This window comes from Aspergillus niger, assembly GCF_000002855.4.
Source record: "Aspergillus niger supercontig An18".
Taxonomy (NCBI): Eukaryota; Fungi; Ascomycota; class Eurotiomycetes; order Eurotiales; family Aspergillaceae; genus Aspergillus; species Aspergillus niger.
In genome coordinates, this window is record NT_166533.1 from 1,185,834 (window position 1) to 1,206,202 (window position 20,369).

At 49.3% G+C, this 20,369-nt stretch overlaps 11 protein-coding genes across 11 annotated transcripts; 7 read left to right on the forward strand and 4 right to left on the reverse strand.

Moving 5' to 3' along the window:
• Positions 1-8: 8 nt before the first annotated feature.
• Positions 9-1,053, reverse strand: An18g05170 (uncharacterized protein; the record flags this gene model as incomplete). Its single annotated transcript, XM_001398934.3, has 5 exons — positions 9-485; positions 543-557; positions 622-766; positions 868-881; positions 961-1,053. Coding segments are annotated over 5 exons (744 nt in total), but the record flags the coding sequence as incomplete, so codon positions are not given.
• Positions 1,054-1,630: 577 nt separating this feature from the next.
• An18g05180 (uncharacterized protein) lies at positions 1,631-2,992 on the reverse strand (the record flags this gene model as incomplete). The annotated part of the gene is made up of 4 exons (XM_059745814.1): positions 1,631-1,685; positions 1,743-2,517; positions 2,618-2,723; positions 2,804-2,992. The coding sequence occupies 4 exons, from the start codon at positions 2,990-2,992 to the stop codon at positions 1,631-1,633; spliced, it is 1,125 nt and encodes a 374-aa protein (XP_059606590.1).
• A 742-nt stretch (positions 2,993-3,734) lies between these two features.
• An18g05190 (uncharacterized protein) lies at positions 3,735-5,132 on the forward strand (the record flags this gene model as incomplete). The annotated part of the gene is made up of 7 exons (XM_001398936.3): positions 3,735-3,829; positions 3,885-3,898; positions 3,961-3,980; positions 4,039-4,148; positions 4,210-4,541; positions 4,604-5,075; positions 5,126-5,132. 7 exons carry the CDS (start codon positions 3,735-3,737, stop codon positions 5,130-5,132), a joined length of 1,050 nt encoding a protein of 349 aa, XP_001398973.3.
• Positions 5,133-5,205: 73 nt separating this feature from the next.
• An18g05200 (hypothetical protein) lies at positions 5,206-5,856 on the forward strand (the record flags this gene model as incomplete). The annotated part of the gene is made up of 3 exons (XM_059745815.1): positions 5,206-5,223; positions 5,441-5,504; positions 5,651-5,856. 3 exons carry the CDS (start codon positions 5,206-5,208, stop codon positions 5,854-5,856), a joined length of 288 nt encoding a protein of 95 aa, XP_059606591.1.
• Positions 5,857-5,898: 42 nt separating this feature from the next.
• An18g05210 (uncharacterized protein) lies at positions 5,899-7,166 on the forward strand (the record flags this gene model as incomplete). Its single annotated transcript, XM_059745816.1, has 5 exons — positions 5,899-6,018; positions 6,079-6,127; positions 6,220-6,582; positions 6,645-6,738; positions 6,824-7,166. The coding sequence occupies 5 exons, from the start codon at positions 5,899-5,901 to the stop codon at positions 7,164-7,166; spliced, it is 969 nt and encodes a 322-aa protein (XP_059606592.1).
• A 275-nt stretch (positions 7,167-7,441) lies between these two features.
• On the forward strand, positions 7,442-9,526 carry An18g05220 (uncharacterized protein; the record flags this gene model as incomplete). The annotated part of the gene is made up of 11 exons (XM_059745817.1): positions 7,442-7,500; positions 7,554-7,599; positions 7,670-7,851; positions 7,903-7,920; positions 7,983-8,049; positions 8,109-8,169; positions 8,220-8,319; positions 8,376-8,481; positions 8,532-8,657; positions 8,732-9,182; positions 9,411-9,526. The coding sequence occupies 11 exons, from the start codon at positions 7,442-7,444 to the stop codon at positions 9,524-9,526; spliced, it is 1,332 nt and encodes a 443-aa protein (XP_059606593.1).
• Positions 9,527-9,900: 374 nt separating this feature from the next.
• An18g05230 (uncharacterized protein) lies at positions 9,901-11,445 on the forward strand (the record flags this gene model as incomplete). The annotated part of the gene is made up of 3 exons (XM_001398940.3): positions 9,901-10,220; positions 10,316-10,731; positions 10,787-11,445. The coding sequence occupies 3 exons, from the start codon at positions 9,901-9,903 to the stop codon at positions 11,443-11,445; spliced, it is 1,395 nt and encodes a 464-aa protein (XP_001398977.1).
• Positions 11,446-11,890: 445 nt separating this feature from the next.
• Positions 11,891-15,356, forward strand: An18g05240 (hypothetical protein; the record flags this gene model as incomplete). Its single annotated transcript, XM_059745818.1, has 15 exons — positions 11,891-11,968; positions 12,089-12,159; positions 12,248-12,293; positions 12,376-12,619; positions 12,664-12,700; positions 12,794-12,890; positions 12,935-13,181; positions 13,467-13,526; positions 13,688-13,860; positions 13,909-13,978; positions 14,145-14,267; positions 14,359-14,429; positions 14,516-14,728; positions 14,810-15,202; positions 15,258-15,356. 15 exons carry the CDS (start codon positions 11,891-11,893, stop codon positions 15,354-15,356), a joined length of 2,022 nt encoding a protein of 673 aa, XP_059606594.1.
• A 591-nt stretch (positions 15,357-15,947) lies between these two features.
• On the reverse strand, positions 15,948-16,814 carry An18g05250 (hypothetical protein; the record flags this gene model as incomplete). The annotated part of the gene is made up of 3 exons (XM_059745819.1): positions 15,948-16,456; positions 16,566-16,681; positions 16,765-16,814. The coding sequence occupies 3 exons, from the start codon at positions 16,812-16,814 to the stop codon at positions 15,948-15,950; spliced, it is 675 nt and encodes a 224-aa protein (XP_059606595.1).
• A 465-nt stretch (positions 16,815-17,279) lies between these two features.
• An18g05260 (hypothetical protein) lies at positions 17,280-18,310 on the forward strand (the record flags this gene model as incomplete). Its single annotated transcript, XM_059745820.1, has 4 exons — positions 17,280-17,342; positions 17,568-17,709; positions 17,866-18,031; positions 18,124-18,310. The coding sequence occupies 4 exons, from the start codon at positions 17,280-17,282 to the stop codon at positions 18,308-18,310; spliced, it is 558 nt and encodes a 185-aa protein (XP_059606596.1).
• A 205-nt stretch (positions 18,311-18,515) lies between these two features.
• On the reverse strand, positions 18,516-20,305 carry An18g05270 (uncharacterized protein; the record flags this gene model as incomplete). The annotated part of the gene is made up of 9 exons (XM_059745821.1): positions 18,516-18,780; positions 18,824-19,022; positions 19,087-19,165; positions 19,220-19,576; positions 19,645-19,744; positions 19,800-19,843; positions 19,902-20,031; positions 20,130-20,177; positions 20,250-20,305. The coding sequence occupies 9 exons, from the start codon at positions 20,303-20,305 to the stop codon at positions 18,516-18,518; spliced, it is 1,278 nt and encodes a 425-aa protein (XP_059606597.1).
• Between the last annotated feature and the right edge of the window lie 64 nt (positions 20,306-20,369).

Consider the following 20,369-nt stretch of genomic DNA (forward strand, 5'->3'; position numbering starts at 1 on the left):
TTAATGACATCATCATTAACAATCTTGATATCCATGCCACCCTCCTCCGGGCCGGGCAGGTACTTGATGAGCTCTCTCAGCTTGGGTCCGCCAACACCGTTCGCGCAGTCCACGGTCAAGGAGCCCTTGACCTTGACACCACGCATAACTCTCTTGAAAGCTTCGGCAAGCTTCTCATAGTAGCCCTGCTCTGTGGGCTCTCCATACTCATACTGGGTGCCCAGGGTGTTCTTGCAGCGCACAACATAGTGGAGCTGAGGGGTGGTCATGTACTTCAGATCGAGGAATTCGACCTCCGAAGCGGTAAGGGCGGCGTTGATGACAGAGACCAGACGCGAGCCAGAGGCACGAGTGTCGCGAGCGAAGACGACACGAGCTGGGTTCTCCATGCTGACATCAATCTCCTTGATGAGTTCGTCAAAGACATCGCCAACCTTGTCAAGCGGGGCGTTGGCAAGTCTGGTGGCATATGTTTCCCACTCAGCCTACACCGATGTGAGAAAGTGGTCGCATTTCAGTATCTTGCAGCTCTGGGAGCTTACCTCCAGCATTTCACCCTATGAAAGTTTAGTCACCTATCGTATCATTGCCAATACTTCATACTGGCGAGGTTCGACTCACCATGGGATCAATCAACTTGACGCCATTATCTTCCGCGGGGTTGTGACTGGCAGTGACCATGACACCAACCCATTGTCCACTCAGCTTTCTGGAGCGAAGCCCGGCAAGCAAGCCCACGGTGAAGACTACGGTGTTGAGGAGATCACTGGCAATGCGTTGGTCAAAGTGTAAACAAAAGGGCGGTCGCGGGGTATTGTGGAGGCGGGGTCGATCCTTCGAGGTGTTTATCGGCAGGGAGCAACTTACGCCTTCATACGGAACTATAAGCAAGGGAGGTGATTAGTACATATTGCTTCAGATGATGTCCAGAGACTCGGTTTTCAAAAGTAGCGGACTTACCCCCGCGGTACCATATTGGAAGACCTTCCCTTCGGGCTTGGAGTACTGCGACGCCGCTTCAGCGATCGCCTTTCTGATAGCCGGGGACGCCATTGTGGCGCAAACTAAACCAAGGATATGTTGACTAGCACCAAAAGAGCTTGAATAACTGAGACCTCAGGGGGCCAAGGGACATATAATATGAAGCGAAAGGGGGGTAGAACCACAATAAAAAAAAAACGAGAGAGGGGAGGGTCAAATAAAAGATTGGGTGAGACACGCTCCGTCCAGCTCAGGTTAGTTTCCTGCCCCTGTTCCCCTGTACTGCCACCCAGGGTCCCGAGCGGTGGGCGGTGAGGCACCCGCAACATTCATGGCATGGCGTGGTGCAATGCAGAAGCGGGAGGAAAGGAGTCGAAGAATGGCATGGCATGGCATGGCATCTCGTGTCTTTTGCTAGACCTGGTGTTCAGTGCAAAATAAACTAAAAAGAATCGTCCATTATAAATGCTAGGAAAACCCTATTCATTGGCTGATTACCTGGCGCGGTTGGTTGAAAACTACTCTATCATATAATACAAGCTACTACTATCCGATCATCTGCACTGGTGATACGAAGCTGGACCAATAGACCGTATGATGATGGTCATGCGTGTCCAGATACGTAGGATACTTAATCCATCGAGCTGAATCAGGCTTTCAGCCTATCGCCCGCCACATCGTTTTGGACATCCTTGATGAGAAACCTATCGCAATTGTCAGCCACGTAGTAAACCTATGGTCAGATTCCACCATAAACTCACATGTACCACCAAGCAGTTGGGATTACGGTTCCAAGATGCCAAAGGCTATGCGCATCAATCAGCTCGTGCCAAGGGGGAAAGTCCAGCAATTCGAGGCTCATAGCCAAAATAATCCAGACCACGATCATTCCGGGCCAGGCCATCCATTCCTTGCCGTACTTGCGGTAACGGTGAATACTGAAAGCCACCCACAGGATGTTCTGGGCCATTCCTATCACGATATTTGCGATCATGTTGTAGGTGTAGTCCCACGACCAGAAGCTGAGGTAGCACACATGCAATGTGTAGAGCAAAGCACAGACCGTGGTCAACAGACGGCGTAAAGTTGGTTTATGTCTAGGCTTCTCTTGGTCCAGACGGAAGATCCGGAGGAGTGCAAGATAGAAACCATACATCACATTAGCCCCCGCTCCAAAGTAGTCCAACTTTTCAGTCAAGGACAAGTCCCTCATGTGGAAAATGGCGCTGAAGGTCCAGCATGCCAAACCGCAGTATCCGAAGGCAATATAATAGGGTCGCAGGGAGTGCCAAGCTGGTACCGTCTCACGAATGCGTCCTATTCCGTGCCAGTGGGCAAGAAAGTTGAACAAAGAGAAGAGAACGGAAAATGGTTCCTGCATCCCCAGGATTCTGCGGAATGGCCATTTACCATGGAATTGTAATACTGGGTTCAACATGGGAGGATCACGAGCGACACGGCGGTCCGTCACGACATGTTGACAGGTATAATCGCATTCGGAAGGGCATGTCCACAGCATGAGGCGAAGATGGAGAGCTGGTAGCAGATTGGTTAGTAGCTAAGCTGCTAGAAAGTACTGCTGACGTAACTCACGAATTACTTCATTGCCATCCTGGCAATTCTCAGCCTGGCAAACCTGTTCGTTGCTTAGCCATTGGCTCCCGGGTTGTGGATGCTATGAGGTTCCGGTTGATGTACCTTGACGCATTCTTTGAAGTCGGGAAGGTGGTCACCAAGAGAGGCTGTCGATTTACCAACAAGAGCAGCAATAAGAAGGAAAAGAAAGCAATAGTAAGTACTCCTCCTTATCTTTCCTATAAACATGGTGCTTTTCGTGTTCGTTGTATGGCAATCCAGTTGAGAAGGGAAGCTTCAGGAGTGAAACTAACAGCTCAAACGCTAGACGGGCGGCATGTAGCTCCGGCGGGGGCGGAGCGGCATCACCCACGGCAACAATGGAACAACAGCTTGGCAACCGATCGATTAGTTCAACACCTTTAAAGGCATCCATTCTCACCGTTGCACTATAGATAGTCAGAAATAGAAGCAAGACCATCTCAAGCTCATTTGTGAATCTTACTCAAATCTACAAAGTAATTGATCCAGCCCCACTTTTCCGGTGTGCATCTGTTTCAGCACTAGGCTTGGGATGCTTGTTTCCGTTCGTTCATGTTAGGGAATCTTACGCGGTACTATGCACTACCAGTAGCATGCGAAATACGGAAAAGCAGTTGTGCGACCATACGAGGCTATATATAGCATTCATTGAAAAGTCCCGGAAATACCAACCGCTTAGACATTGTGCCAGCGGCCAAACTTCGATCATTCTAGGGACAGCATCGAGGCCGGCACCAAATTCCATATAACCGCCAACTGGCAAGAGCTATGCTCTGCTGGCTGGTATAGCCCTAGTCAAGATAGAAGGGCTTGTAAGTCACATGATGTTTCTGTCTTAGGACTAGCGTATATCAAGATAGGCTAACCTTATCTAGACTAGCGGGAATTGCCATCGAGAGGAGAAATTCCTAACAAGGCAAAAGTTAAAAAAAAAAGAGGGCCGCGCTCGAAGGGATCTTTGAGGCGCTTATATCTTTTTCTCCAGAACATAGCTGTATAGCATTTCTCTTTCCACAGTTTTTTCTTTTCTTTTTTTTTTTGCTCCTTGCATATTCCTCTTCTACTGTGCTTCTGCTTCTTCTTCTTCTTCCTCTTTTTGTCACATCGACTATCACCAAATCGACCGATCCGCAAATATGGCCGGAGAAGCAGACTCTGCTGCTGCCATGACCAGCAGCAGTGCTGATCGCATGGTAGGCATGGACCACGCCGAAGTGCGTTATTTTACGAGGTATGGCCAAGATAAGAAGTCTCCTTCGCATCATTCATGCTGACCAAAATCACAGTTATGATCACCACGGTAAATACTATCAATGACCTAAGAAATCTAGTCGGATGTGGCTAATCTCGGACCCCGCTCAGGCATTCATGAGGAGATGCTTGTAAGTGCGGTCCTTCCACAACACCTCGAGTATCGCTAACCACAAACGGTTTTTTTAGAAAGACGATGTTCGTACTAGATCGTACCGTGACTCTATCTACCAGAACCGTCACATCTTCAAGGACAAGGTTGTTCTCGATGTCGGTTGCGGAACTGGTATTCTCAGCATGTATGTGTTCAAGCCGATCGACTGGTCAACAATGGGATATCTAACACATTCGGTCTGAAAGGTTCGCCGCCAAGGCAGGTGCCAAGCATGTGATTGGTGTCGATATGTCGTCGATCATTGAGAAGGCTCGTGAGATTGTTGCTGTGAATGGCTTGTCGGACAAGATCACCCTGCTCCAAGGAAAGATGGAGGAGGTTGTCCTCCCTTACCCCAAGGTTGATATCATCATCTCCGAGTGGATGGGCTACTTCCTTCTCTATGAGAGCATGTTGGACACCGTTCTTTACGCCCGCGACCGTTACCTTGTTCCTGGTGGCAAGATCTTCCCCGACAAGGCCACCATGTACTTGGCTGCCATCGAGGATGGCGAGTACAAGGATGACAAGATCGGATGTAAGCACACTTTCCTTGACGCCACTATTCTTGATTGAAGCTGAGACGCTAACGGATCTTAGTCTGGGACAATGTGTATGGATTCAACTACAGCCCGATGAAGGAGATTGCCCTTACCGAGCCCCTTGTCGATACTGTCGAGATGAAAGCGCTTGTTACAGACCCTTGCCCCATCATCACGCTTGATCTTTACACTGTTACTCCGGCCGACTTGGTCTTCAAGGTTCCATTTTCTCTTCCTGCCAAGCGCAGTGACTTCATCCACGCGGTGATCGCTTGGTTCGATATTGAATTCGGCGCATGCCACAAGCCCATCACCTTCTCCACCGGTCCCCATGCCAAATACACCCACTGGAAGCAGACCGTCTTTTATCTTCGCGATGTTTTGACCGTCGAAGAGGAGGAAGTTGTTTCCGGTGTTCTCGAGAACAAGCCGAACGACAAGAACAAGCGCGACCTTGACATCAGCATCTCCTACAAGTTTGAGACCACGGATCCGAACCGTTACTCTGAGGGCAGCTGCTTCTACAGGATGTGAGTACCCGTTTCTGACAGTATAAGATATCGTGTGCTAACCCTTGAAGGTGCTAAATTCCTGGCCGTCCCTTATTTCTTCGGTTGCTTAGCCGCTTTGCTTGGAGTCGATTTATGTTCTACCAGTAACATGAAAAGGTTCTGCCCTGTGGGCAACATAGCATTTTAAGGAAGTTCACTTGTATGGATGTCGGTCTGATGGAAGGTTATATTTTTGGACTTCCTTTGATTTCAGTCATGCCATTTCTCATCATTTTTTTTTTCGGCGTATACGGAAGGCAAGGCAACGGCATCATCAGTTGGCGCGGTACGGAGAGATGATTTCCACAAGGACGATTATGAAGCTCCTCGAATTTCCCAAGTAGATACCCCGAGTCGACGCTCAGTCTAACACCTCCGACGTTCTGTCTATGCATTACTTAGCTTCAGGTCTATTAATTTCACGAAGTTCAATTAAATGGTCCACTACCACGGATATTTCTCTCAAAGTCCATTTCTCTCGCCAATAAGATGAAAGGAAACAATTCATAATGTACATTGAGAGGCATGGCAGTATCGTCATTAACTTATAAAAGCTCGTGGAAACAAGCAGTTATCGGATGGGGAATCTTCTCGGCCTAGTCGGTTGATTCGTGATCAAGCCTCGGTTTGGCCGGAGCCCCGCAACGGCATGTACTACACTAACTGCCCCTTCTGGGGTCCTTTCTCCGCATCAATCTATCTTCGACCTCTAGATAAAGAAGCGTCCCCCGTAGGCCCTATCATTGTCCTTAATCGTTAATCGTGTTTGGTGGATTTTCTGCATTTTGATCAACCTTCGATAATGTCAACCCCAGGAGCTGGTCATGAATTTCCTCGCCAGGAGGTGTCCTGGCTCAAGCGTGACGCTCTGCTATTTGCCTACAGTATCGGCTGCAAGGCCGATGAGCTGCATTTCCTCTACGTGAGTTCCACTTTATAGCCTTATATCAATTATACACTTATCTTACTGAGGCTCTCACAGGAGCTTCACCCAAACTTCGCTGTCTTTCCCACATATCCTCTAATCCTTCGTATGTATAATTTACTCGGCCAAGCCTAAGAGGTGAAGTGGTGTTTAAGAGTCATGTTTTGGATATGAACTCTCGGGATTGATTGTTTACAGCTGGATGGAATGAATACCCCGCTAATAATATATTCCATACAGCGTTCAAGCTCACTGATCAAGAAGTAACGGACTTCTATGCCCGTTCTGGCGGATCTCCTATCCCTGGTGTTCCGAAGTTCGACTATCGCCGCGTCGTTGACGGCCAGCGCAAGCTCACCATCCTCAAGCCCTTGCCCCCAACGAGCGAGGGTAAGAAGTTCGAGCTACGCAACAAGGTCATTGGAGTCTATGACAAGGGCAAGCCTGGCACTGTCATCGAAACAGAACAGACCATTGTGGATAAGGAGACAGGTGAGATCTACTCAAGAACTGTGGGCAGCGGTTTCTTCGTTGGCCAGGGTAATTGGGGTGGACCGAAAGGTAAGGCTTCCAAAGGCACTCGTTACATCAAAGAGTCTTGTTACTGACGCGGTTATTTTTAGGCCCCAGCAATGTCAACTATGCCCCACCTGAAGGCAAGCAGCCAGATGCCGTCCATGTAGTTCAAACAACTCCGGAGACAGCCCATCTCTATCGGTGAGATACCGCCCCAGCCACATAAGAGTACTAGCGTCGTGGAAAAGGTGGATCCTCAATTGCTGACAATGATTCCGCTGATTAGACTCAACGGGGACTACAACCCTCTACATGCTACCCCCGAGCCAGGTGAGAAGATGGGCTTCGGCGGCGCCATCGTCCATGGCCTCTTCAGCTGGAATTCCGCTGCTCATGGTATCCTGCGGGAGCTCGGTGGTAGTGATCCGAAGAATCTTAAAGAGATTCAAGCGCGCTTTGCTTCGCCAGTTATACCTGGTGACAAGCTTATCACTGAGATCTGGAGAACGGGCAGTCTCCAAGACGGTTATGAAGAAATCCGATTCGTAACCAAGAATGGTAAGGGCAAGGCGGTCCTGAGCAACGGCCGCTGCCTGATGAAGGTCACCGGCCCAAGAAGCAAGCTATGATTGACACCTGTGGTCTAGTTAGTTAGTGTAGAGATCTGTCACCAGCTGTTCTTCTATTAGTTAGCCCAGCAAATTTACGGGCAGTTAATCTAATAATGGAGTCCATCGGCCATCCACTACGTGTACACTGAAATCAAAGGGAAGACAAGATCAGAATGGCGGGCCGAGGCCAAATTGACGGCTGCCACGTGACGTGGGGCCTCATATGGGATGACATTGCGGAGATCCATTGTTTCCCCTCAATAATCCTCGTTTGGCGTATAGTAAGATAAAAAATGCATAGTTTGGCCAGATTCTCCTTTATCAGGGCCCTTAGTCCCTTGAAGCACGCAAGGCATGACACCCCAGGACTTTCTCACATACAGTAATGGTTGACCGAGGTACTAGCATATCGCGTGCCGTGTCATCATTTACCCCGGGATACGTTGGAGTGGTAAGAGGCACATCACCGGATTTATCGAAGAATAGCAATACTGATTCACGGAGTTACACCCTCCGCAAAGGCTCACAAATTATCAACCATCTCAACTCGATGCCCTACGCTAGTACGCGCGAATTCATCTGTTGCAGCCAATGTCGGGGCCGCGTCCGGTAGCAGCACAAACGAGGATCCATGGCCTGTCCACTTGAAACATTCTAAGTGGGAGTCGTTGCAGCTCGGTCATGCAGGTCAAAACAGCAACTTGTAAGGAAACTCTACTATGCAATGGTTAAATCACATGCTGATATTAGACAGTGGAACATTTTGGCTCCGGTGAGCAGTCCAAAAGCTACAGGGTGGCGAATGTGCACGATCAGCAACTTACTTATATCAAGGGACAACTGCCAATGCTCTAAATGTATCCATCCAGACACAAGACAACGAACTGTTGATACGTTCGCGGTGAGTGGGTAAACTGATATCCTGATACGTGCCGATTTACTGATCATTGTCCGATACAGATCCCTGATGATGTCCGTATCAAGAACCTCAGATATGAAATTGAAGGTGTGGAAGTAGACTGTAAGCGGATGTTATCCCGTCACCTTGCAGGGGAGACTGACTTAGTAAAGGGTCGGACGGGCATTGTGCCTATTATCCATTCTCGTGGCTCAAGAGCCATTCCAACAAGCCTGTTACGAAGTTGGAATCAAACCCCGAATTGACTTTCCGGTACTTCAACCGTTGAGCTGCAGTGGCTGCCTTTGCGATATACTAACTCTGCTCAGAAAGATCAAGTCATACGTTCCAGGCAGAGACAGTACATTTCCAACATTTCCTTACTCAGATATCATGGCCGACGATGGTGCTCTGCGTGACTGGCTTGAAGGAATTGTAAGCTATGCCTCCATTACCAAGCAGAATATCTTGCTTATGTTGCGAAGTACGACTGGGGATTTGCTTTTGTACAAGGAGTTCCTACCAACCCCGAATCAACCGAAGCTCTCCTAAAGAGGATTGCTTTCATCAGAAACACTCATTACGGTAAGGCAACATCATTGGCCTTTCCTGTGTGTCGCTTACTGATCCTTTTCCGTTGGCGCAAGGTGGATTCTGGGATTTCACAGCCGACTTGACCTTCAAGGATACCGCATACACGACGGAATTTCTCGGTGCACATACGGACAACACCTATTTTACCGACCCTGCGAGGCTCCAGCTCTTCCACCTTCTATCCCATACCGATGGAGATGGCGGCGCCAGCCTGCTTGTTGACGGTTTCCGGGCTGCTTCGATTCTCCGTGAAGAGAGCCCGCAAGACTTCGAGGTATTGATGTCGACGAACCATCCTTACCACTCGAGTGGCAATGAGGACGTATGCGTGCAACCGGCGGAGCAAGCTCCCGTTCTTAAGGTTCACCCTGAACTACAACGGCTATATCAAATTCGCTGGAACAATTATGACAGAGCCGCCAAGAAGAACTGGAACTGGGAGGACCAGGTAAAATGGTATACGGCAGCACGGCACTGGGACGAGATCATCCGTCGTAAAGACATGGAGATCTGGACACAGCTTGAACCAGGGACAGCCCTCAGTAAGTGTTTGCAGGGAACGATGTTTGCGAGCAGGACTAATCTTCCCTAAGTCTTTGACAACTGGAGAATGCTTCACGGTCGCTCGGAGTTTACGGGCAAGCGCAGGATGTGCGGTGGCTATAGTCAGTACCCATTTCTTTTCTCATATTTCTTTTTCCAGTCTGTTTTGCTGGTCTTCGGTTACCAGGCTTCTGGTTATCATAACCCCACATACTAACTCTGGACAGTAAATAACGATGACTTCATTTCACGATACCGTTTACTCAAATTCGGTCGCGAGGAGGTACTAAGAAATATTGGCAATGATCAGTGGTCTCTGGAAAACCCCAACTACTACCTTTGAACCTGTTGTCCCGTGGGGGGTATGCGCAGGCTGCTGATAACGGTAAATCGACATCAGTTGGCTGTTATAATGTACATATGCTAGGACCCCTGTAGATTTTAAAGGCTTAGAGAAGCTCATTGCATTGCTGGTTGTTGCTTCACCGAAGCGGACTCGCGCAAGCTATTTGTAATGGCGTCACGTGATGTAGGCAGGACAGCTGACGTTGTTTGGCCGGAGCTCAAGCATCACGACTCCAACACAGCTCAAGTTCCCCAACCCTTTCTCCCTAGGTCCATCACCTTCGACTAAACACACCCACACCCCGATTTAGATACCCTTCCCTCTCCTATTACGATTTCTAACCCCATACGCCCGCACTCTAGTTTTCCACCATGTCGACCTTGGAAGACCTCGACGACCTTGAGCGTGAGCAGAGAGACAAGAAGAAGGACCAAGGAGATGACGGTGACGGCAGGAAGCCCGAAGGTGAAGGAGATGCTGATATGAAAGATGCCGATGCCAAGAGAGATGAGGATGATGGACTCTTGGACGAGGAGATCCTTAGCTCGAGCACAGCGGACATCGTCAAGCGACGGCGGATGCTGGAGAACGAGCTGCGTATAATGAAGAGCGAATACCAGCGCCTGACTCACGAGCAAAACACGATGCGAGAGAAAGTCAAGGATAACCAAGAAAAGATCGAGAACAACAGGTAAGCTCCGGTTGTCTTCCGTTCCGCCAGCGCCTGTTCGACGCGGTGGCAATTGCGGCGTAAGCCGGGTCTTTTACTGACTGTCCGTCTGCTAGGCAATTACCCTACCTGGTCGGAAACGTCGTCGAGCTTTTGGATTTGGATGTTGAAGCTGAGGCGGCTGAGGAGGGGGCGAACATTGACCTTGATGCTACACGGGTGGGCAAGTCGGCTGTCATCAAGACGTCGACCCGCCAGACTATCTATCTTCCTCTCATTGGTCTAGTAGATCACGAGAAGCTGAAGCCTGGTGATCTGATCGGTGTCAACAAGGACTCATACCTCGTCCTGGATACGCTACCTGCCGAGTACGATAACCGTGTCAAGGCCATGGAGGTCGATGAGAAGCCGACGGAGAAGTACACCGACATTGGTGGTTTGGATAAGCAAATCGAGGAAATTGTGGAGGCTATCGTATGGCCTATGAAGGAAGCTGACAGGTTCAAGAAGCTTGGCATTAAGGCACCGAAAGGTATGTAATCGTGGATTTCCCAGCCTAGCACGGGTCTTCTGACACACTTTCACAGGTGCTCTAATGTATGGGCCGCCCGGTACTGGTAAAACACTTCTTGCCCGAGCCTGTGCAGCAGAGACGAACGCCACTTTCCTCAAGCTTGCCGGTCCGCAGTTGGTGCAGATGTTCATCGGTGATGGTGCGAAACTCGTTCGTGACTGCTTCGCCCTTGCCAAGGAGAAGGCACCTTCCATCATCTTCATCGACGAGCTGGATGCGGTCGGTACGAAGCGGTTCGACTCCGAGAAGTCCGGTGACCGTGAAGTGCAGCGAACCATGCTTGAACTTCTCAACCAGCTCGACGGATTTGCCTCGGACGATCGCATCAAGGTTCTCGCGGCCACGAATCGTGTCGACGTTCTCGATCCCGCCCTGCTCCGTTCCGGTCGTCTGGACCGCAAGATCGAGTTCCCGCTACCCAACGAGGAGGCGAGAGCCAACATCCTGCAGATTCACTCCCGCAAAATGGCTGTGGATGACCGGGTTAACTGGGCGGAACTGGCCCGCAGTACCGACGAGTTTGGTGGTGCTCAGCTGAAGGCCGTGTGCGTGGAGGCAGGTATGATTGCTCTCCGGAAGGGCATGAGCAAGGTAGGACACGAGAACTACGTGGATGCCATTTCGGAAGTACAGGCAAAGAAGAAGGACACGAACATGGGTATCTATGTCTAATTCGGTCATCGTCACGATTATTTACATGATGCCACTGGGCCTTGGTCTCCGGGCCGTCATTATTATGCTATGTATCTACTCCCGCTGCGGCTTAGAGGATATCATTTACTAGGTCTCCCTTGGCTGAAGATGCTATTACCTTTCATTCTACTCGTATCGATGCCGCATAATTAGACCGTATTTATAGCTAAGCGGAGTAACCTCCTTAGAATTCTAGAAATCTCTTACCACGGACCTAGGCACCTTGTCTATAAAGTCCATGCTAAAGCAGGTCAGGTGATGAACCCGCCATGCATCTCAACCGCAAGTTTCCTACACGCTCCTCATTTCACCACCCGAGCCTTCATCCAAGTCTAAAGGATGCGTACTTGCACATTCTGCTACCCCACTTACAAAGCTAGCGTCTTTGGCACGTGCTAATCCTCTTCCCACATTGTCTGGGAATATGGGTGCAAGTCGTTTCATGGAGAGAGAAGGGACGGGCCTAGAAAAGCGGACGATGACAACCACTAAAGTCCGGTCGGTCTGAAAAACTTACTGACAATCTAGTTCAACCAAGAATGAAATGATCGACAAATGTGCATGCAGTTCTCTCCTCTACTGGTCGTACCATAACAGAGCCTAAGCCTAGTTTCTGAACCAGGCTGCAGAGCCCGGATCCTTGTTGATCTACTATGGAGAGGATGCGGACCCCAAAATCATAACCAACACATAGTATGCGAGGTGAGAACCTCAACTATTCTCCGATAAATAGGGCCTATGGCTGATTGAATTGTTAGGGGATCTACATGGCTGTCTAGAGCCGATGTCATGGTGCCACCGCGTCATACCCGAATGCACTGTGTATAGTGTAGTTGACGAATAACGGCGATAAAGTTGCAGCCGATGACGTGAATTACCCTATGTGATCATTGCTTATCGTAGGAAGAGGTCAATGGATGGATAGGGCGCAAGGAATGCCGTGACTTGTGGCTGTTGTCTCAGGTTGATAAAAGTATATTACAGGTCTACAATTCTCACTCCGGAATACGAAACAGCAGACAACCACCGAAAAAGATATGGCCAGTTCAGCTTGCTAGAGGTATGCTGAAGAGCAGTGGGGAAATCAGTCTTTCTATGAAGGAAGGCCATGCGATGACGACAGAGGATCACCGCACAATATCTGAAAGGCGAGGTAACCAGTAAAAAGCAGCATCACACAGACCAGGTCAGGCCTAGTGCCTGAGTACACCTTGCTCGGAGAATTTGGCCGTCGGTCACTACGTTCTGTGGCTTGAAGTCCGTGACCTGATCCGTTAGAGTCTACTGTATCTCTAATACTTGACATGAGTGAATAGGACTGAACAAGTGCAACCTCCGCAGGGAACCATGTTGCCCCTGAGGAGTGCCTACTCCTTCGACTTTGTGGGGAGGGGGTGCTTGCTCAGTCCGCTGAGGATGGGATGGTATGATTTATGCCTAGCCAGGTCAACCCTCGTAGGCTATTCAGCAAGCTATTATCCTTGTCAATTCTCTAAGTTACAAAGCTGCTTACGTGACTTATGCTGACTACGTCTGCCTCGCATCTCACACCGTTTTCAAACGGTGTGTTTTGAGCCTTCTGGACTCGTCAGCTGGCTCTATCCGCACCAATGAAGCTTCTGAGGACAAGTTATTCCGGATGATCACAGGTCCTAATATTTCTGTGGCTGAAGGCTCCCTACAGCACGGTGTTGTAAGTGGCATTCGACCAATGGGTTCAGATCATTGACGCCTCTCTTTTCCATCCAACGCCATAAAGCTTAGGAGAGATAGATCACACTGGCCAACGTTTCAGTATTTTCCACCTTCCTTCACGATAACTCGTTCCGCTGGCTATCCATGTGCTTAATAGTTCAATACATTTAGAAAGTGGCGATCTATGTCTACGGTAAGTCCGCCATGTATTTCTTTGTGGCAGTATACGTATTGCGAGGTCCTACGGCTAATGACGGAGATGGCAGGCCTATCCAAGTCATCCAAGATGCATATGGCGGCTTGAGCGGATAAAGAGAAAGTGTTAAGAGGTAGAAGAGCAGGAAGCGGTCTATACGAGAAATCTGGTAGGCTATGTCTCACATTCTGTGTTTCCAGTCTCTAGCAGCAAGCAGGTCACTTTTGGTTTGCTCGCCAATCTCTCGTTCTTTTTTTTTTCTCCGTGTCATCACGGATCGGTCAATAGCCTTAAGCTCAATATACTGGACATGGATAGCTTGTCATGGAGGCTTGGCTCCCGCATTCATCGCTTGGATCAAACCCGGCCCCCTCCTCCTTCATCGATGCATCGTCTCCATGCTCAGTATGCTCACTTCAGAGCTCTGTTCCTATTCTCCGTCGCTGACTGACATGGCTTCTCGGAGCATCGTACCCTCCCATCCAAACGATGCTGATATGAGGGTTGCATGGCTGGTAGCTGTCCAAATATGATGATGGCCTGAAGTGAAGGGCTGCATCGCCTCACTCAGTCCTGGAGCGGACATCGCTTGCCAGCCATTGAGTGTTCAACTAAGACATGGTGTAACATATGCCGTGCCTTTCCGCACCAACTGCAAAGTTCAATGACATCGGTTGACCAGCAACTCAAAATCGGACGATCTATTCCATCGGAGCGGTCTCGGCTACTGCTGCCCGGATATGCAATGAGAAACACGGCCAGTTGTGATGAAGTGTTGAACCTTCAGAGGCCAACATGTCCGCTATCGTCTCTACGATGAAGGAGCACGGTTTACAGGCCCTATTGATGCCAACGCATCACTTCTTGATCGCTGTGGATGCATACGGGCTTGAGGGACGTGGTGGACGGGGTGAGATAGGGCGGGGGCACGAAGGAGGCGTACTCTCAAATGTATCATATGTCTTCCCATCATGACTGATCATTTAATAATATGTATAGAGTAGTCCGCGGCAATGCAAAGATGCAAGACAAACCCATAGTTGTCGTTACATACAAGTCCTCTACCTCATTTGTAGCTCCCTCCAACTTAACCAGTCTAATTCATTACTTTACTTGACCTACACTGAAGTTTCTTATATCATGATGAGCCACCCCCAGCGCACCACCACCACAATCACCACTGCCGCCTCCGCCGACCCCCTACCAAATCCCTCAACAGCCTCGGCATCCGGCGATGTCCCAATGCCAAACAAACCACTACACGAGTTGTTTCGCGTAATGAGTCGCTATCAAATTCTCAAAACAGCAAAAAGCTTGATCGTCGGGGAGGCGTGCATTCGCCACCACCTCAACGAGTATAGGCCGCTAGAAGTATGAACACCTTGCTCCGTTCGCTTATTCACCTCCTTCGTCCCTAGCCATTTGAATAGCTTGCTCACTAAAGTGTATCAGAGAATCGACATTCTTGTTCTTACAGACGCTAGCCCAATGACTCTGAGGAACTTATTGAGATTCGACGGGTCCAAATACTTCTCGGAGTCGGGCGCTCTCGGTTGCGCGATCAAAATGACACTCCCAAGCTTCCTTCCCATCATTTGCACGATAGAAACTATCGCGCCGCGGCAGCTAGAGCGCACAACTGAAGACTACAGACTCCAAATTTGCTGCCAGGCGTTCAGGGGAGTTCACCAGCTGCAATATGTTCCGGAAGAGGGACTTCCTTTTCTTGGACTCCCCTCCATCATATTGATGGAGGTCTTGTTGCCTCCAGAGCCTACTGTGTCCATCAACGCCTCCCTGGTGTGGAAACTAGCCCAAAGGCTTGATCCCAATTCTGAGTGGGAGGTTTGGCAGAGGAACGCTCTGGAGAAGAAGCTGACACGGCTCGTAGATCTGGGAGGGCGCGAAGAGAGGGCTCGCGAACAGTGGTGTGAGGCTCTCCGCCTTCATAACGATGAGCTGGCAGACGGGGTGGAAGATCAGCCCGCTGATAGAGTAGAAAAGGGTCCCATTTATTTGTCTCCCAATTTGTTGTTTTCAAATCTCATGTCCTGGCCTTCTTGGTGTGTTGGCTTTTGTGTAATGACATTAGCCACTGTTCTTCTTTACTTTCTTTTCTTTCGGAAAACCCCAGCTCCTAGAAATACGCACAATACATGGACGGAATGGGCCTTTGTGATTGTCAGTGGGCTCTACCTGTAATTATATCTTTTGTCACAAGTTGGTTAGCATAACAGCTTTGATTTGCGTTCAAAACATCAGTCTTTGGGATACATATTCGTTGGCGATAAGGGAGCTTTCACCGCCGTAGATGAAAGATGTTCCATTGCGATGTAGAGAGTAGTCGATTCCTGTGATACCTCTAGCAAGGTGTAGAGGATAGACTCTATCCTCGATGTAGATTGAACCTGATCGTAGAAAGGGTGTCTTCATGCGGAAGGTCCAGCCAGTCTGTGGAATAGAGTCGAGACCAGACAGTGGGGGTCTTCGGTTGCCAGGTGGGGATGTAGTCTCCACGGGGAAAATATGCTCAAGTGTTTCACTTATATAATGGCCATGTGCCATGGCATGGCATAGTCTAGTGGTCACTTCAAGAGGGGGTTGATGGAGCAGCGGGAATTAATCCTATACCAGACACAGAAGGATGCTTATCATGTGGGCCCCTCGTGGTGTTTGCCGATCCGAACCCAGTGATGAATGCATTTGGCCTAGGTGGGTTGGCTGACGAGAAAGTAGGATTAACTAACCTAGCACCAGACATATAACAATTAATAAGCAGTATTCCGTTCTTCGCAGGGGATTGAGTAAATAGTAGTACTGAACGAGTAGTGACGATTGGTTGGCCGATCTCGGGCCTAAGCAATTCTCCGCTAAGCCTCTTTGAGAAGATTGCCTGACCAGGTATCAAGTCCGAAAGCCACAGAAAGCTGAGCGTCGTATGATGACATCTACGACTGCGTGGGCTGGAGACTATATCGCAGCCATTGTCTTCACCCATTGGAGTGGCTGACCTTGCTGTGTGCAGCTGAAAAGTATAGTCCATAATATAAGGAGTAACATCCTCCAGAGGCGTCAAAATGTAGAGCGTGCCCGTGTGGCCTGCCCACATTGTAAGATAGCAGCAACAGTCGCTGCCGTTTAGGGGGGAAGATCAGATATCTTCTGTGATAGAGTTTTTTTTGACTTGAATGTTTGGCCGGAAAAGTACAGCCGAGCCCTACCTCAGTAGTCAGACAGGGGAGAAGGGCGTTTACCCCGTACAGACGAGTTGGTGGTTCAAGGGGCCCAGTACTAGTATCTTCTAAGTAGGTATCATCGGTGGAACTGGTAGACCGTAGCGGGTACCAAGCCTCGGAACTTCCGAAGAGGGCTTCCAGCACCGAAAGACACTCACAGTAGGTACGTACACAGGCTTTCCGAATTGGGCAATCGTCCTTGTGTTGAGGCATGTCAGCATATTGACATGCCACCCTCTCCAGGTAGCGGGAGGTGAAAGACAGCTAAGGGCGTGGTGATGTCTCCATATCGAGGTAGAGGCATGAACGGAAAGAACTTATGGGAGCCTTTCAACGCCTTGGGTGCAAAGTTGTTGCTGGCCAAAGAGGCCGACAGAGCCTCCAATATGCTATCATACTTCAAAGGCGCCTTCGCATCCACAAGGGCTGAACGTTTGAAGTTCAGTGGAGAATATGCCATGACGCTAGTCTAGTTGAGCACGAGTACTGGCTTGACTAGGCTTTACTACTTTTACTCCCGTGGTACACACAGTACAAGTAGATGGATGAATAGGGATGTGGCAAAGCGGCCGACATATTGCCACCTGGCAGTGGAGTCGAGGGGAAGAGGAGAAAAAAGAAAAGAAAAAAAAAAAAAAAAAAAAAAAAAAAAAAAAAAAAAAAAAAAAAACCGGGGCTCACCAGTGATGGCTTCCATCAGTCGATTGGAAAGACTCAACCAGGGCATTGTGACTTCTAGTTCTGACATGGTGTTAGCTTTTAGTTAGTGTGTTCAAGTTGTTGGGGGTTAGTCTACTCCGTAGATAAACAGGTGGTCCCAGACTCCGAGTGCACACCGGGCATGACCGGCTCCACTCCCCACCTCGCTTAGACTCTCAAACAGTAAAGAGTAGATCTAGATCTGATGGCCTATCGACTTTACAAAGTACTAAACAGCCCCACCGTCCGAGATCTGCGTGGAAAAGTGCCTCCAGCTCTACACACTCTCCTCTCCTGTATGGGTGACTTTTGCCACCCCCCTTCGGCCCGACGTGGCCATTGGGAAGGCTCCACTCAGTCACTTGTGTATACCGCGCCCAATAACCCAAGAACAACCCTCCCTTGCTAGCCAGCCAGGTTAGCTGTAAGCGACTATGGGAGGTATTCTGTAGGACAGCCAGCTAGTTGGCTAAATGAACTGCCTGTGGTGAATAAGCACTTGGTAACTGGGGTGGCGGCTTCAATCCTTACCAGATTAAGTTCAGATGGACACAGCTAGCCTGGATGGGGCAGGGGGAACTGCCTATCCATCGGACATCTTCTCGGCCGGGGCGTTTCTTTGGTTCGTGGCGGTTCCTTTACTATCGGTTAGACTGAGTCAATTTGGCTGTTTACATCTCCATAATTCCTTCCCAAAGATCGGGGCCTGGTGCGATATCGGTTCGCGGTGGAATGCACTGTCACCTCAACGCTTATTTCCCCAACGGATTGTACTTACTGTCAAAGCGCCCTACTCCCAATTCAGTACATATACTGTTGAAATGAATGTAGGACCGGAATTACCATGAACGCTCCCAGAAGCTGCCCCGTCAGTCACGACTCGGCGCAACTCCGCGGATCTAGGAGTGAGATGGCCTTAATTCCGAGTATCGAAGACCCATACCATCCCGTCTACGGGGCCAAGTATGGTCGCTGTCAGTTTGCACCCTCAGACGAGAAGAAGTTCGCTTTTTACTGAGTTGGGAAATGTGCACGACTCCAATACAGTACACGAACCAGAATGTGGCTTGTAATCTGTCCCAATATCATCTGGTAGTCTCAACGGGGAGGGGGGAAGAAAGGGTAAAAGATTTCCGTCATGCCATTTAGTATTCTTCCAAGGTATCGAAATTACAAAATCTGCTCGACCCCCAGGCTTAACCTTGTCACTGGTGATTCCATGCTCACCCGATTGTTGTCGATAAACTAGGACCAGCTGGGTCCACGTAATCTGTTGCCGGTATTGATAGATCAAGATCACCAATGTCCCACGTGGACCAAGGCTCCAAGAGGCTAAACGTGGAGTCCGGATTTGTATCGGTCTCCCGTCCTAGCACGGGAAATGTGCTGAAATTCGGGAGCAGATCAGCTCCCGACCTCGGCTCTTCAGCAAGGGTAACCGGATGGGCTAATTCGTCGGCTTGGTGGTAATCCAGCACTTCCGAATATCTGCATGCTCTATGTTAGTATGTAGCACGCATGCAGTAAAGACACCGGAGTAACGTGCATCATAAGCTTGAGGGTCTCCTTGGAGAGTTGAGCGCCGTCAAACGACCAATCGAACGGTCTCTCAACGCTAGGTTCATCGGTGGGATCATGATATATCTGCAGATAGCGGTGCTCTAAAGCATTGCTGGCCGATATCCTGGCGTGCGGATCGAAGATCAAGAATTTCTCGAGAAGGTCCACAGCTGTACCACAAGTTTCGGTAAGTAGAGTGGTCCATTCTCCATGCCTGAACACAATTTCACATACCAGCTTCATCGACGCCAGAGAACATTGTCTTTAGACAGCGTGATTGTCTTTTCCCGAGCGACTTGACAATCTGTACCGTCTAATATTCAGGTGAGCGTGGGACTGTTATGAATGGTGATTTCTCGAGACGCACATTCTTACTGCAAATTCGATCGATGACTCCATCGGGAGGATTGCCCAAGAGATCGATGATCAAGTAGAACTGATTTATATGGTCCTTCCCAGGAAACAGGGGCTTCCCAGTGAGCATCTCGGCAAGAATGCACCCAGTACTCCAGAGGTCTACCTCCACACCGTATCTCTGCCATGTGAGCATGATTTCTGGTGCTCGATAATAGCGTGTAGACACATAGCCGGTCATCTGTTGTTCCTTCACTCGTGCAAGTCCGAAGTCGCATATTTTTAGGTCGCAATTCTCGTTGACCAGAATATTGCTAGGCTTGAGGTCCCGATGGATCACGCCGGCGGAGTGGATGTACTTCAGACCACGCTATGGAGACGAAGTTAGTCAATTCTGGGCGCTGGCACCCTGTCGGAGTTACCTCTCCGCTAACTTACCAAGATCTGGTAGGTGAAATACTGAACAAACTGGGGCTCCAGAGGCTTGGATCTCATCAGTCGATTCAAATCCGTCGCAAGGAGTTCAGTCACTAGATAGCTGACGGACAGTTGTCGGTGCTGTCTGAAAACATGAAGGGTTTGTGAGTACTTACATGTCCTCCAGTGGGGAGACGAAAATGTCGCAAAGACCGATGAGCTGTAGATAATCAGAATGAAGAAGGTATGTAAGAGGTGGATGTATGAGCTCGCCATACATTCTCGTGTCGGAAATGCTTCAAGAGTTTCACCTCTCGGAAGGTACGCTTTGCCACTGTGGCAGTCTCGAACGGCTTGATGACTTTCTTGATGGCGACTGCCTGTCCCGTAATCTGATCATGTGCCGAGCTGGATTGAATTGTCAGTCATAACCTCGTTCACTCACTCACTCACTCACAACCTCTCTCGTCCCAGCAGAAATCAAGAAAAAACAGGGCAGGGGCTACCAAACAAGACCATATACACCCAGGCCAATGGGTTGCAAGTTTCCGTATCTACCCAATAGTTACAATCAAGGTCAGACTTGTTACTTAGCGTCAAGACAGGTTACTTCTAGCTGAACTTACCGCTTTGTAGACTCGAACACCGTGCCTAGAAACTCGGAGCGAACGAAACCTTCCATGTTATCCGGATATCGTTTAGGTTCTGAGAAAAAGAGTAAATAGCAGATGGGCGTTTACAATCAC